At 38.7% G+C, this 15,807-nt stretch overlaps 1 protein-coding gene across 1 annotated transcript in view; it reads right to left on the bottom strand.

The window, feature by feature from the left end:
• Positions 1-15,807, bottom strand: part of col13a1 (collagen, type XIII, alpha 1) — a 144,601-nt gene that overhangs the window by 57,784 nt on the left and 71,010 nt on the right. Inside the window, exons 4-6 of the mRNA XM_060924958.1 lie at positions 5,758-5,784; positions 2,575-2,610; positions 1,214-1,240 (exon numbers count right to left, since the gene is read on the bottom strand). Coding sequence (XP_060780941.1) covers positions 1,214-1,240; positions 2,575-2,610; positions 5,758-5,784 — 90 coding nt within the window. The remainder of the gene's footprint in view (positions 1-1,213; positions 1,241-2,574; positions 2,611-5,757; positions 5,785-15,807) is intronic.

The raw sequence follows: 15,807 nt of genomic DNA, 5'->3' as shown, positions 1-15,807 counted from the left end.
TATATATATATATATATATATATATATTACCACAGAAAAAGGATAGATGTTGAGAATTTAAGGCCCATATATATATATATATCCACACAGTGTGTACATCTTAAGCTGTTTAGATATGCAATTAAGATTTATACATCAGCCAGGACCTACTGCTTAATCAAGACTTTTTTCAGCATGAAGTCATGGCTTAACCATACTTGTAAAAATTACCTAAACTTCTGAAAAAGCTGGTACAGAGAAACCCAAGGAAATTGCAAAAATAGCTTTGAAAGTAGTTCTGTTGGAAGCATCCAAACCCACACATTTTAAACAACTCCACTTTCTGACTTTGTGGTTTACTTCTCTCCATAATTCCAGAAACCAGCTAGTTTAATCATGCTTTGGTGGAGTGATAGATCCTGGATTGTTTCCCAACCTAAGAGCCCTGAGAAAGCCCACATTTCTGCCCTCTTCCAGCTCCCAATACACCTGTACCAGGAATTCGGTGTTCTTGATAAATTGTTTGAAGGGTGTTGGGAACTGGGATTGAAGAAAAATGTGAACCATTCTGGGTTCCACTGAAGACTGAATTGTAGAAAACTGCATGTATAAAGCAGATTGTACACTGCTTCTCGGTGACTTTTTTTTATCCAGACATGACATATCATTCCAGGAGAATGAGAACCCATAACACTGTCTGTACTGACACAAAGGACTGGTTTAGCTACAGGTACATATTATATATACACACATCTAACACTACAGTAGAAGCTGCTGTAAAATCAAATCACTAGGGCTAAAAAAACAGTCTTTAGAAATTCACTCTGCATTCCCAGAAATAATACAGTATATATTGGCAAAAATTAATTTAATATAAAATATTGAAATATACCAAATGCAAAAATCTATTTTACCAACTGGGATTATGAAATCTTGAATAGTTAGTCTTGCTAAACCTCTTCCATTCCAAACATTAGACTATTTACAAGAAGGAGTCTTGGATGTCTGAAACTTCAAGTTTTGGAGAGCTGTTTCAGAGTGAATAAATGCAGGTAATCCAATCGTTGTGGGAAATCTCTTCAGAAATGAAGCCCCCCCTCAGGCCTATTCAAGATAGAGCCCAAAGTCTCCCTGATATAAATCATGATGCCTGCACACACTGTACTTTGGACCAAGCCCCCAAACCACCCACAGTGAGAGAATTTGCACAGGCGGGCTGCCGTCCTGCACTTACCTTTTCCCCTGTGTTTCCCTTTAAGCCCTGGTCAGTCACAGCAGACACAGTCACATGCACAGTGTAAAGGAGAGAGACAGAGAGAGGAACCAGGGTTAGAGAGGCATGGAGAGGACACAGACATGCAGCAGCCTGTGTGGGGGCACTGGAAGGTTGGGGAAATGGGAGAACTTGGGGTCAGGGAGAAAGGATACTGGGATGGGAATATTTAATGTGGTTGAGGCCATGGGGGCATGAAAGCATTGGAGAAGAGTGTTGCTGTACATAGTGCTGGGCTATGTAATGAATTGTCATGAAAAGTAGATGGGGGCCACTAACTTTTGACACAGACAGTATTTGGAAGAGTTCTGCTGGATAAGCACATAAGCATTAAAAATACATTTCCTCTGAAAATCTGCAGGACAACATAGTAGCTTAACAGCATAATACTTCAGTAAAATATAAGGTGCTTAGTTCAGTTCTGCCAAAAACCTGCTATTAAAGAGAATTTTATATATATATATATATATATATATATATATATATAAAAGGAACACAATGGGTCCATTATAAATCAGTCTGTCTGGGGGTCACCACTGTAGCTTTATTATTCAAATAAAGCAGTAATTATACCTTACATGTTCATACAAATGTGAACTATTTACTATCAAGTTCATATGAACAGAGACTAGGTTATACAGTGGGTTTTGATTGTTTAAATATTAGTATTTATGGCGCATCAGGTCTTTAGAGCAGGTCATGATTTCTTTTACATATAATATGCTCCCTTGGGATGGAAATATGTATGAATTCATAACGCATAAATCTTATTAAATGAGGAAGGAAATTATGTATAATCCTTCCTAACCTTCCTGTCCCTTGAGGATGAATACTGCTTTGACACCTTAAGAAGACACACACATCACAAGCTATTCTTCTGATTCATTAATAAAACAAAATCCTCCTTTTGGATCCTTTTCAATGTCTATGAATCATATGAAAGGAAATGTGGGCCATTTATCAACACACAGAGACATATTTCCTGATCATTACTGAAAAGGACAAGTTCTTTACCAGAGATTACACAGATCTTTGTGTTTTAAGCTAATTTACACAAAGAAGTGCATATATCGTAACGGTTTAACAAATTAAGAATGAAGATTATATTGGTTATATATAGATTTTTATATCATAATAAGAATCAAATATGTCACATAGTGCCTAAGGTTCACACAAAAAGGTAAATACATGACATAAATATGTTCACTTTATAGTTTTCTACTAGTATGCCACTGAGCATTGGTAATTAATTATGGAAAAGGCCATAGCCTACTTGTACAAACTAACTAGCTGGGCTTAATGCACATTTTTAAATCACTCACCATTCGTCCAGGAATGCCCATTGATCCTTTGTCTCCCTAATGATCAATGCAAAGTCAAGAGTAAAGTAAGAAACAGTAACTCGGATAGAATTCGGTAAAACTACTGTTACTCGCAATAGCATCACTTTACAAACATATCCCATTTATAGGCTTTGAAGATTTTTTTTTTCCAAAAAGGCTCATTTAGTAACATACACTTGATGTATTATTTACTACTACATTTTAATAAGTGAAAATTGTCTAGTAAAGCTGGTCAATATTACATCAGTGCAGTGCTCTGTACTCTCAAGCATTAGCTTAGTTGTTGGTTGAATGTTGTTGATGCAGACATGCCACAGATGATCTGATCCATAAGGGCCAATGACCAACGATGCAAGGCCAGATTAAGTGCAGACACAGAAAGTTGATCAGAAAACAAATTTCATCAGTGATTATTTAAATCCGAACAGAAGCACAATGAGGTTAATACAGTTTGGACCCTCTCATTGCATTTAATTCAGTGACATTACAATTGCTAATAGACCATATTGCAGCTATATAGAATTGAAGTTGCTTAGAAGATGGTGAGAGCAATGCATGACTGTTTGATGCTTGGAGTATCTATTAGAAGCAATATGGACTTTTTTCCTAAGCCTGTATTTTGAATATTATGTGGAAAATAGATATAAAGTATGTTCTGTTTACCCATCCATCCATCCATCCATCCATCCATCCATCCATCCATCCATCCATCCATTATCTGTAGCCGCTTATCCTGTGCAGGGTCGCAGGCAAGCTGGAGCTATGGGTGAGAGGCAGGGTACACCCTGGACAAGTCGCCAGGTCATCGCAGGGCTGACACATCAAGACAAACAACCACTCACATTCACACCTACGGTCAATTTAGAGTCACCAATTAGCCTAACCTGCATGTCTTTGGACTGTGGGGGAAACCGGAGCACCTGGAGGAAACCCACACAGACACTGGGAGAACATGCAAATTCCACACAGAAAGGCCCCCGTCGGCCACTGGACTCGAATCCAGGACCTTCTTGCTTTGAGGCGACAGTGCTAACCACTACACCACCATGCTGCCCTTACCTATCTATATGTATGCAAATGCAATACATTAAGAATATTCCCTCAAGTGGCTGACAAGGTATATATTATAGAGATCTAATGGCTACAAAAACACTACAACTAATACAGAACTTCAACATAACCAATACCTTTGCTAAATTCCCTCAATAAAGTTTATCTAAAGCTGTCGATGTCTGCTGCTAATTTGGACAGAGAGATCACAAGGACTCCAGCTTTTCACCCAGTGTGCTATCCTTCTGGTATCTTATTTTAATGAGTGATGATAAAAGGGTGCAGGCCAAGAGGCTCTAAAACCACAGATCAGCAATGCTATCAATGTTTTGGTTAAAACACTGAATCTACTCTGCCTAGTGTTCCACTTTTCAAGCCTACAATCAGTCATCACAGATGGGGGAACTGGGGAAGCTGTCAAGAGCCCAGGCAGGGTGGAGGATGGGGGAATCTAGCCCTATCTGATCAAATTATGTTGATCAAAAGTGTAGGTTTTGTTACAAGCCTGGGTATTATGCCCAGTGGGCTTCTGTTCAGTCTGTTGGTATCTGATATAATGCTTTCATATCAGTTGCTAGTTATTTACAGTTCCACAAAACAGCTACTCATAAATAGTGCAATTTATTCACCTATCTAATTTGATCTCCTGTTTTTATCTTGAGAAAATTAGTAAAAGTCCTTGAAGGAATGTTTACAGAGTTCAGATGGATCTGTCCAAGGTGCTGATTCCAAGAAACACTATTTGATTTTCATTGTGCTGCTCCATATCCCAGTCTATTCAAGCTAAATCTGTGTCATATAACTGCAGCAACTGAATCAGCATTCTGACTATTACAAGAAAAGATCTGAGAATCAATCTCTAAAGATTTTTTGTAGCCTGAGTTCTTGAACTATCCAAAGCTGTAGCAATGTTGATAAATAACATGCGATATAATATAGAGTATTTAATAGGAAGTATAAATCAAACTCATCGATGTGAGAATTTATATTTAAATAATTAGATACACTGTTAAACAATGATTATACTATTCTACTCTAATACTGTTCTTAATTAAGGCAATAAACACCAAAGTGGATTGCTTCATTACTACAACTTATAATGGACTTAACAGAACCTTGCAAATGACAGAATTTATTAAATAGCTGATAAAGAATAAAATGGTTCTTTAAACTGACAAGCTTATCTCACTATCTACGTATTCAGTCATCCTTATCATATTCAGTAGGATGGATTATATAGTAAATAAAAGAGCAATCTTTATTTATATTTACTTCGAAACAGGTCCAGCAATTTCAATCCAAACAACTCGGCATGATCCAAGGTTAAATCAAGTAATCACGACAAAGCCATCACTCTGAGCAAATGCACACTTTAGTGAATTAATGGAAAGATATTTATTCATACCTCTACCCATATATACTATAGAAAACAAATTTCCAGACAGTGCAATCCATCTAAAATATCTGCAGGAGTCCTATCCAACTTTGTCCAAACTTGTCAAATGTCTGAATGAATGTGCTGTTTCTTCCATTTCACCCACTTTTTGGGAGATCTTTATGATTGGGTTTCACAAGCTGAGGTGTCTTGAGTAAGAGTGGTTTTCTGTCGTTATAATTGACAGCTCAGAGCTTTAGGTAGCCTCCCTAAAACATGCTTTAATGAAGACCAGGTGTGTTTTAGGTCTTTGTTAGTAATACTAGTATTTCAACAGAAACTCTAAAGTGGACGTTAAGGCTGAGCGCAGAGGGGCTGTGAAGATGCGAACAAACGTGCAAAGCAGACTTCACCAATGTTAATGCTGGACTGCCTGGATTTACCGACTTTACATATGTTAAATACATCAACTACCTGAAATTAAATACTTTAAAAGAACTCATCCCAAAGACAGCAAGTGTATTTTCACTAAATTTAACCTTGCTGTTGAAAACAGTCTCATTGCATATCTTATTGGAAAAGCTGAACTTTGATGTACTGTATATTTGTAATTTAGAATCTAAAACTCATAATTTATCCTATATTGAACAGCTTTTCAATAAAATATGCTAGAGACTGGAAAAGCCCTAGACAAGGACAAAGACAGACAGAAAACAGGACAGTTCTGAGACAATTACCGGAAAGCCAGCTCGTCCAGGAGGACCCTGAAAAAGGGTGAGAGAGATGGGTACAAAAATAAAGAAAGAACCTGTCATCAATCAAACATCCCAACACCCACCCAAACCATAATTAAATAAAAGTTTATCAGTCAGTTTCATATTACAGGAGATTTGAAATTAGAAAGAGACTTAAAATTATATTCTGATTTAATCGTAGCAAGGCCCAAGTAAGCTAATGCAATGCAAGAGCACTCCACAAACAGTGAAAACATGCAAACACTCCAAAGCTGTAAAATTGGCATCTGAAATCTTTTTACATAACACAGTACTTTAAGTCGACATGCACCATTTCTACTCCTAACAGTAAAACTGGAAACCAAATCAGAGACAAAACACTGTGGTTTTACTATGGGTTTTTATATCAATATGAAAGTATACAAGTCTAAATAGATTTCAGATACACACATGCAAAAATAAAAAATTAAAAAAAATCACAGATTGTGTGGTCATGCAGGCTGAGGTTTTTTATTTTTTAAATTACCCTGAATTTTATATTAATTCCTGTCCTACCAGAAAGCCAATTACCCAAAGTTATTTCATTGGAACAAAAGAAAGATAAAAGAAAAATATCCAGATTACCATGTTTATTTCTCTTCTAAAATGTGGGTTTAAGAGATTATACCTCATTACAGCCAAAACCTGATAGCTGTTATATCACTCAAATGGAAATATTCTTTTCATGATCGAAAGCCGTCATGGGAAGTGGTGGTCATAGATCATTCAACCCTGAGAGTATGTTTGTGTTTTATTCTTGGCCTGCTATTGAGAAAGGGAAGTCATTTATCAAGACTCAGCCAGAGAGGAAACTGTTAGGGAGACAAAAACATCCTTTCTACCGTCTTTTGGATCGGCTCTTTGATCTGCCCATAATCCATTCAGAAAGAACAGGTTGAATTTAGGCATAAACTGTAGAATTGACTCAGTAATTCACATTAAACATGCCTTTTATATCTTGAAGAGGCTATAAGTCATTTAAAGAGTATTTATAAACTGCAGAGAAGTTTTATCATGTTGATGCTTCCCTAAGAAAGCATATTGCTAATTTGGTTAATAAGCAAATTTTTTTTTTCTTGTTTGCACTCAGTTGTTGTTTACATGCACAGTATGGAGATTGGAACTCTCTGATACAGGCTTTGACATTCAAAATCCCCAGAAGCAGAAGCAGGTTTAAACTGACTCTGGTCTAAAATTACTCTTCGTACAAACAAAATTCCAGAACAGTTTTGATTTGGGCTTAAAACAACTGCTCAACCACCTCACTTTAATTTAAAATGGCTGTAGATTCGGTTTAAATTTAGAAGCCCCTCAAGGTACTTTGGTTATCCCTTTGGAGGTATCCTTAAAAGGATATTTTACATTCTCTTACAGGTTCTACAGTCTACAACATTTCCCTATGAGAAAGGAAACATAAAAGTAGGATCTTTTAGGAAGCTAAGAACCCTTAACTATCAGAAGAACCCTTGAAGAACCTTTTTTACTACATTTCTCTAATTTCTAGTTCTGTATTTCTCTCACTTCTAAAATTTCTACTTCTGAAAGAGTCTACTTAGGTACAATTAACTTTTAATTAAATACAGATTCAAAACTGGCTTATTGTTTCTGTAAAAAATAATTAAAATAAAAAAAAATCAGTTCAGGAATGTTAATTGATTGACATGATTATGCCTAAAACATGAAATAATTAACATAATAGACCCTATTTTTTCACAGTTGCACTGATCTTTGCCAAATTACCACCTGTACCAGTGGTCATGATAATATGAAGAACATATTATGCAAATTTCTTATGCCTCTTATTTTTTGAATTTGCAACATGATCATGAAAATAGGAGGCCTTATATAAATCTAGTAAAACATATTTCTATTCAGCCTACAGGCTACGAAATATGTTCTGATATTATAAAGTTTTAGGTCTGTCATAGGTATCATGACAGATCATGATGAGTGTACACAAGCTCTGAAAAAAGAGTTTGAGAAAGAACAGTGATGTAAGAGGAAAGTGTGTGTGTAACAAAATGCTTAAAAGAGGTCAGAACTATTCTCGGCACCATGGTGTACAAATAGCTCTGTGTACAAACACGACTGAAACAGTGCGAGAGGGAGATGAGATCATTTGGGAACAGTGTGTGTGTGTGTGTGTGTGTGTGGTAAGGGTGAAGCATTTGTGTAAGTGTGCAGGAGTGTATATAGTCTGCTTTGAGGCTTAAAACCAGATGCTGAATGGAAAAAGGCCACCGATGGCTTCTGGGCACGTCTCAGACTGGCCAAGAGATGTTTCTGGCAAGGTCAAAGGTCAGCTACCGGAAAAGAGCCCCTCATTTTTGCTACACGGTAGCAGTGCACATGTGGCTCTCATTACAGCTACAGTGCTTCTGGGGGAATGATTAGGTTCCCCACAGGGGCTGAGGGGTTACAGTACCACCATGCTCAGTGGTAATAGTCAGACCTTAAACATCCAGACATTCGCTTCCAGTGAAATACATCAGATTGAAATAAATCTACCTGTTTTTTAAAGCACAGAATGGTGGGATCAATTTTTCTTCAAGAAATCTAAACCACACAAGCCTTTACTGCAGCTGCTGGAATATGATGTGATGTGTAATGATAAGATTTCCTTGGTCGATCCTTTAATGAGGAAAAAGGCTTGGATAAGCTCTCTCTAAATGCACCATGGTACGGGATTTTAGATGATCAGAATCCACAATTTAGTATTTAGCATTTGTGTCACTTTTCTTGCACACTCATCTTTGTATTAAACCACTTACTGACAAAACCCTTGGATACTTGACAACACGTTTTAAAAATTGCTTTTGAACAAATTTTGGGGCATTTTGGGGTCTAAGTAAATACAACACCCAAAGGGCGTCCTTGAAATGTGTTATTTAAATTAAGAAAGGTTTCGTAATGATGTACATGAATGTAGGCTCACGTCTGCTTTGAACAGGATACCATTTTCTTTGGATATGTGCAGACTTTAATGGTTGTGAGCGGTGACGCTTAAAGGAGAACTGAAGTCATTTTTAAACTTGCTTTATTTCTTAATTAACATGTTATTCAATTACGTTTTCGGTTTTAGTGACCTTATATCGTGACTCGTATTGGCAACTAATTGCAATTAAATATTATACGTATCGGCCTATTCGGTTTTTAGCCATGTTGAATGTAGCTCGTTTGGTCCAGGGCAGGCGTCGCTTATCCACGCGATCTTCACGATACTTGTGCGAGACTTCAAAATGTGAAGTATCAGCCAGGTGTCAGTGTCGCCATTTTGAAAACTGTTTTCCAAACGAAATATTGCACAAAAACGAGTTTAAATGACGAGTACTGCCTACTTTTTCGAACTTTCCTGATTGCTATCAAAACAAACAAAACTTCCAGCTTGATTACATCAGCATTCGAAAAAGGGCACGCGTGTCTTTTGACAACGTTGGCAGATGCTGGCCACTTTGATTTCCGCTGTACGTTTTACTTCCATCCTACGATGTCTCGCACAGGTCTCAACGAATGTCGTTTACGGCCATTGCTTTGACATATGGACTGATATATTGCATAGCATAGCACACTCATAACTTGCTCTAGCAGTGACAAAATAGCTATCAAAAATGCATTCCTATATTTAATAAAATGAGATAAATAGAATTTTGATGATAAAAAAATTTGCCTTCAGTTCTCCTTTAAAAGCTAAGCTGAACTAGTCCTGCCTCACACACAGCTAAAGGCCATACCCATGTTAGCTGACCTGTAAAGAATGAGACAATTATATATTTAAACTCATCAAAGCGCTCGCTTTCAGCAGGAAATGGCCAATTTCTTGAAGTTGTAGATTTGGAATCACAACTGTAAGTATGTTATGCTAACTTACTTGTGTAAATGTTGGTGCAGGACCTCACCTCCCTGCTCAGTATTATCACTCATGTGCCATAGCAGTAGATCAGCATGAAGCTGACAAGCTAAGAGCTGAAACCATCCACTACTCAAGAGAAGTGATTGATTGTTTCCAACCACGTCTAAAAACAAACACTGCACTTGTTACATTGCCACTGATTGCCAGTTAATCACTCCTGACACTGAAAGACCTCACGACTGCTTGTGATTTTGAGCATATGACTTGTTACAAAATTAGCCATATGCATATCCAGTAACAAGTCTGCTTCCTTACTTCTTTTGTGTTTTTTATATATATAATTCCTGAATCTTGATTCATTTTCTATTATAACATAGAAATCTCTGTAATATCTGTAATAGTAATAATCTAATAGTAATAAGTTAATAATAAGACTAATAATAAATAGATTAAGGAAATGTCCTAATATTTAACAAATTAATCTTTGATGTATAATCATGGTGAAGTTTTCTGTAAGGAGGCATTTATTAAACATTTATGTTAGGAGTCTTGAGGGGCAGTACATTTTCCACCACACGAGAGAGTCTTGAGGAAAAAGGACTTCTCGGTTTCTCAGTAACATGACAAGAGAGCCTGGGGAGGGAGCGACTGTTTACAGCTGTTAAAGTGATAACAGGAACTACCATGTCTCACATATGCTCCATAACATTAAATTACATTACATTATTGGCATTTAGCAGACACTCTTATCCAGAGCGACATACAACATACCCAGAGCAGCCTGGGGAGCAGTTGGGGTTTGGTGCCTTACTCAAGGGCACTTCAGCCATTCCTGCTGGTCCAGGGAATCAAACCAGTGACCTTTTGATCCCAAAGCTGCTTCGCTAACCATTAGGCCATGGCTTCCCCCATGTAACTTAATGATTACTTCATGGCTAAATGTAACTTAATTGTTAAAAAGTATGATGTGCTTCGTTAATGAATTAAAAATTGCAATTGTCTGCAAATTACCGTGGAAGAAGAGGAATAAAACACTTCAGGATGTGCTGTTACATGAAAATAAAATAATAATATATAATAAAATAAATAATAATTTATAAACTAATAATTTTTCAGGGTGGCATGGTGGTGTTGTGGTTAGCACTGTCACCTCACAGTAAGATGGTTCTGGGTTCGAGCCCAGTGGCCGACAGGGGCCTTTCTGTGTGGAGTTTGCATGTTCTCCCAGTGTCTGCGTGGGTTTCCTTTGGGTGCTCCGGTTTCCCCCACAGTCCAAAGACATGCGGTTAGGTTAACATGGGGCAGCCTTGGCCTGAGGTTGGGCTGAAGTGCCCTTGAGCAAGGCACCTAACCCCCAACTGTTCCCCAGGCACTGTACAATAGCTACCCACTGCTCTTGGTATGTGTGTGTGCTCGTTGCTGAGTTGTGTGTGTTCACTGCTTCAGATGGGTTAAATGCAGAGGTTAAATTTCAATAATAATTCCCTTCACGGTAGTATCGCCATCCTGATGTTGATTATTCTCACATAACATTACATTATGAAGTGTTTTATTCCTTATTTTCAGCATAGTAACTGTAGTTTAATTATTATGCAGAATGTGATCTTGCCTGCTTGTGCTTTTAATAATATGTGCATGGTTTATTGTTGTTGTTGCTGTTGGTGGTGGTGAATCACTGACTTAACATAAACTGCACACTTTCCTAAATCAAGCTAAAGCCTTGACTGTTGATTCAGTGAATTCTGACAATCTTTAAAAGACCTGAATAATTTTTGTTACTCCATGGAAAGATATAAACATTATCATTTGCACAAGTGACAGTTCAAACATTATCTTGTTTTAAATGCCGATGTATTTATGATGTGTTGAGTCGTTACTTTTGAGTTGTTTTACTTAAAACCTATAAAGTATAAAGTATAAAGTTTAAATTTCTGCATGCGTGTTTGAGCTCTTCCAGTGCCTTAAGGCTGCCCTTTTATTATGTCTCTGGCTGTTGTTATATCATTAATCACTGCCAGGGCTTAGAGGAGGAGCTCGACCTTCAATCTCTAAAAGCATGGATGCAGCTGTCCTTAACCACAACTAATTTTAGTCCTCTCAGTAGTCCTTTCCTCTCCTCTCCTCATCAAGGTATCCCATTCTCTCACACCACTGCTCACCAGAGTCAAAATAACAAGGTGTGATGTGTCGATCGATCGATCGATCGATCGATAGATAGATAGATAGATAGATAGATAGATAGATAGATATTTCATTCTTAGTCATGCATATTTCATTCTTAGTCATGCTTCCTGAATGTCCCAGACATTCCAGATGAAATATAAACATAAAAGTGAAAATTAAACAGGGCCCAAGTACTGTGCTCACACAGTGTGACACACAAGCCCCTTTCACACAGCCTGTTCAAGGTGAACTTCTGTGTCTCAGGAACAGCCAGAACAGCGAAATAGGGTGTGACATTTTTGACATTGACATTCTTCTTTCAAAGACCAGCGTGGATTCAAACATCTCCATCCATGGCATCTAAGGTCCGCATACCTTTCTACCTCAAATGGCTTTTGTACTTCTCATCACTTTCTCCTCAACATATTTCTGATCCACAAACAAATTGCTTGCATGAGTCTCTCCACTTCTCTCTTCTTCGTTACCTCCACTGTGAGTCTCTCTCTGTCTCTCTCTCTCTCTCCCCATTTATTTGCACAGTTTTCTGTGACACTTTTTCCCCCAAAAAAGCTGGCTGAGCTAAAGGACACAAATGTGTTATTGAGGCTGCTACTTTCCTTAAACATGAATTATTTAATGGAAGTGATTACATGTTGCATATGATGCTCAGCAACTTTGCTTGTGATTGAAGAGTGGTATAAGTGTATAAATGTGCACGGCTAACAAAAGCACCTAAATACTCGGTTCACCGGCCATTGTTTTTAAAGTAACGCCAGTATGCTCGGAGTATTCATATATTCAAGGCATACAGTTGTGGTCAGAAGTTTACATACAGTGACATGAATGTCATCTTGGATATGAATGTCATGGCAATATTTGGGCTTTCAGTAATTTCTCTGAACTGTTCTTTTTCTGTGGCAGAATGTGCAGCATACATCTTTTAAAAAAGCTAGAATTCGCTGCACAAGTTTCTTTGAGTTTTCTGAAATCTGAAAAATTTCTGAAAAAATTTACACACAGTACACCTAATATTTGGGTAAAATGTCTCTTCGCTAGATTCACCTTGACCTAGCATTTTTTTGTTTACCATGAACAAGCTTCTGGCAGAATTCTGGTTGGATATTTCACAACTCTTCATGATAGAATTGGTAGAGTTCAATTTTTATTATTTTTTGTTGTTGTTGTTGTTGTTGTTTTTCTTGGCATGGACTTGACTTATAAGCACGGTCCATATATTTTCAATAGGGTTGAAGTCAGGGCTTGTTTTAAGCTTAATGTTAGCCTGCTTTATCCTCCACAACCAGCTCTGATGCGTGTTTGGGTTCACTGTCCTGTTGTGACTCCCAAGTCCCAAGTTGTGTTCAAGTTTCTGATGGTTTATGCTGAAGAATTCTGAGGTAGTCCTCCTTCTTCATTATTACATCCACTTTGTGCAATGAACCAGTTCCACTGGCAGCAAAACAGCCCCAGAGCATGATGATCCTACCACCACCATCAGCTGGTACAGTGTCCCTCTGTACCTGGTGGTCATTGTGGACAAACAACTCAATCTTTGTCTCATCTGACCATATAGCTATCCTCCAGAAGGCTTTTTCTTTGTCCGTGTGGTCAGTTGCAAACTTTACGTAAGCTTGAAGGTGTCAATTTTGAAGCAGGGGGTTATTTCTTGGATAGCAGCCTCTTATGGCCCTTTTCCACTACCCTTTTTCAGCTCACTTCAGCTCGCTTCAGCTCACTTCAGCCCGACACGGCTCGCGTTTCGACTACCAAAAACCAGCACGACTCAGCTCGCTTCAGCCCTGCTTAGCCCCTAAAACTCGCACCGTTTTGGAGTGGGGCTGAAGCGAGCCAAAGCGAGCCGAGTGAGGCTGGGGGCGTGAGCAGACACTCCCCTGTGCACTGATTGGTGAGGAGGAGTGTCCTCACATGCCCACACACACCCCGCGAGCGCGCTGGGATCTGTAAACACCGCAAACCCGGAAGAAGAATAATTACGAATTACGAGAATTTCTGAAGCCTTATGCGCCTCGCCTCATCTATACGCTCTTGCCAGTGTCTGTCTGCGTTGTCGGTGACAACAAGCCACAGCACCAAGACCAGCAACACTAACGACTCCATGTCCTCCATGTTTATTGTTTACTATTCGGGTTGTGAGACTACCGCTTAAAAGATCACTGATGTCACTGTTTGCGCCGCTTAACGACATCACGTGACGTCCACCCACTTTCGCTAACTCCAGCCAATGTGTCCACCCACTTCCAGCCAGCACGGTTCAGCGCGGTTGTAGTCGAAATGCAACTCCAACAGCCCCGCTCAGCCCGACTCAGCCGCGTTTGTAGTGGAAAAGCGGCATTAGTCCACGGTGATATAAAACTCACTGAATTGTAAACAGTGATCCATCAGTTTCCAGTTCATGGCAGGGCTGTGCCATGGTGGTTCCCAGGTTGTTCCTGATCATCTGAACCAATTTCTTTTCAGCTGAGGGTGACAGTTTGGGTTTTCTTGAAGCAAAGTGGCTTGGCAAAGTGTCTACACCTCACAATAACTTGGATACAATTGTTTGAATTGATCTTGGAATTTGCAGTTGTTTAGAAATGGCTCCAAGAGACATTCCTGAGTTGTGTATATCTGCGATCCTCTTTCTCAGATCTGCACTAAGCTCCTTGGACTTTCCCATTATACTGTGTATTGGTCAATCCAATGAGTGCTGTAAACAAACCCTTTTGTGAAGGCACAGAGAAGCTACCAGCTGTAGTCAATCATGATCACTAACAGGAAGTTAAGAGACCTCGGCCTTGGCAAGATATTTTTTGTGACCCTATATGTATAATTTTGACCCGTGTTGATTTCAGAAAACCCAGAGAAAATAAAAATTTGTGCACCAAATTCTAGTGGTTTTTTAATTAAAGATGTACACTGTACATTCTGCCACAGAAAAAGAACAGTTCAAAGAAACTACTGAAACCCCAATATTGCCATGGCATTCATATCCAAGATGACATTATTGTCATTGTATGTAAACTTCTGACCACAACTGTAGATACACCACTCTAGATGTCAATGCTCCATTGTGACATGTCACACTGGCTCGCAATGTAAAAACACCCACTGGCGCGGCTTCATGTCGGCTTTATTAGTTCAGTGTAAATCACTAAAGTGGAAATACTGGTGTCTTCTTTACGCCAATATTATGGAATATCTGTGTAAAAAGGGCTACAGGTGATGCTTAAACACTGGAAAATACAACCCCGATTCCAAAAAAGTTGGGACAAAGTACAAATTGTAAATAAAAACGGAATGCAATGATGTGGAAGTTTCAAAATTCCATATTTTATTCAGAATAGAACATAGATGACATATCAGATGTTTACACTGAGAAAATGTATCATTTAAAGAGAAAAATTAGGTGATTTTAAATTTCATGACAACAACACGTCTCAAAAAAGTTGGGACAAGGCCATGTTTACCACTGTGAGACATCCCCTTTTCTCTTTACAACAGTCTGTAAACGTCTGGGGACTGAGGAGACAAGTTGCTCAAGTTTAGGGATAGGAATGTTAACCCATTCTTGTCTAATGGAGGATTCTAGTTGCTCAACTGTCTTAGGTCTTTTTTGTCGTATCTTCCGTTTTATGATGCGCCAAATGTTTTCTATGGGTGAAAGATCTGGACTGCAGGCTGGCCAGTTCAGTACCCGGACCCTTCTTCTACGCAGCCATGATGCTGTAATTGATGCAGTATGTGGTTTGGCATTGTCATGTTGGAAAATGCAAGGTCTTCCCTGAAAGAGACGTCGTCTGGATGGGAGCATATGTTGCTCTAGAACCTGGATATACCTTTCAGCATTGATGGTGTCTTTCCAGATGTGTAAGCTGCCCATGCCACACGCACTAATGCAACCCCATACCATCAGAGATGCAGGCTTCTGAACTGAGCGCTGATAACAACTTGGGTCGTCCTTCTCCTCTTTAGTACGAATGACACGGTGTCCCTGATTTCCA

This window comes from Neoarius graeffei, chromosome 7, assembly GCF_027579695.1.
Source record: "Neoarius graeffei isolate fNeoGra1 chromosome 7, fNeoGra1.pri, whole genome shotgun sequence".
Taxonomy (NCBI): Eukaryota; Metazoa; Chordata; class Actinopteri; order Siluriformes; family Ariidae; genus Neoarius; species Neoarius graeffei.
Note: the sequence above shows the minus strand (reverse complement) of the source record. Positions and strands in the feature narration are given on the sequence as shown.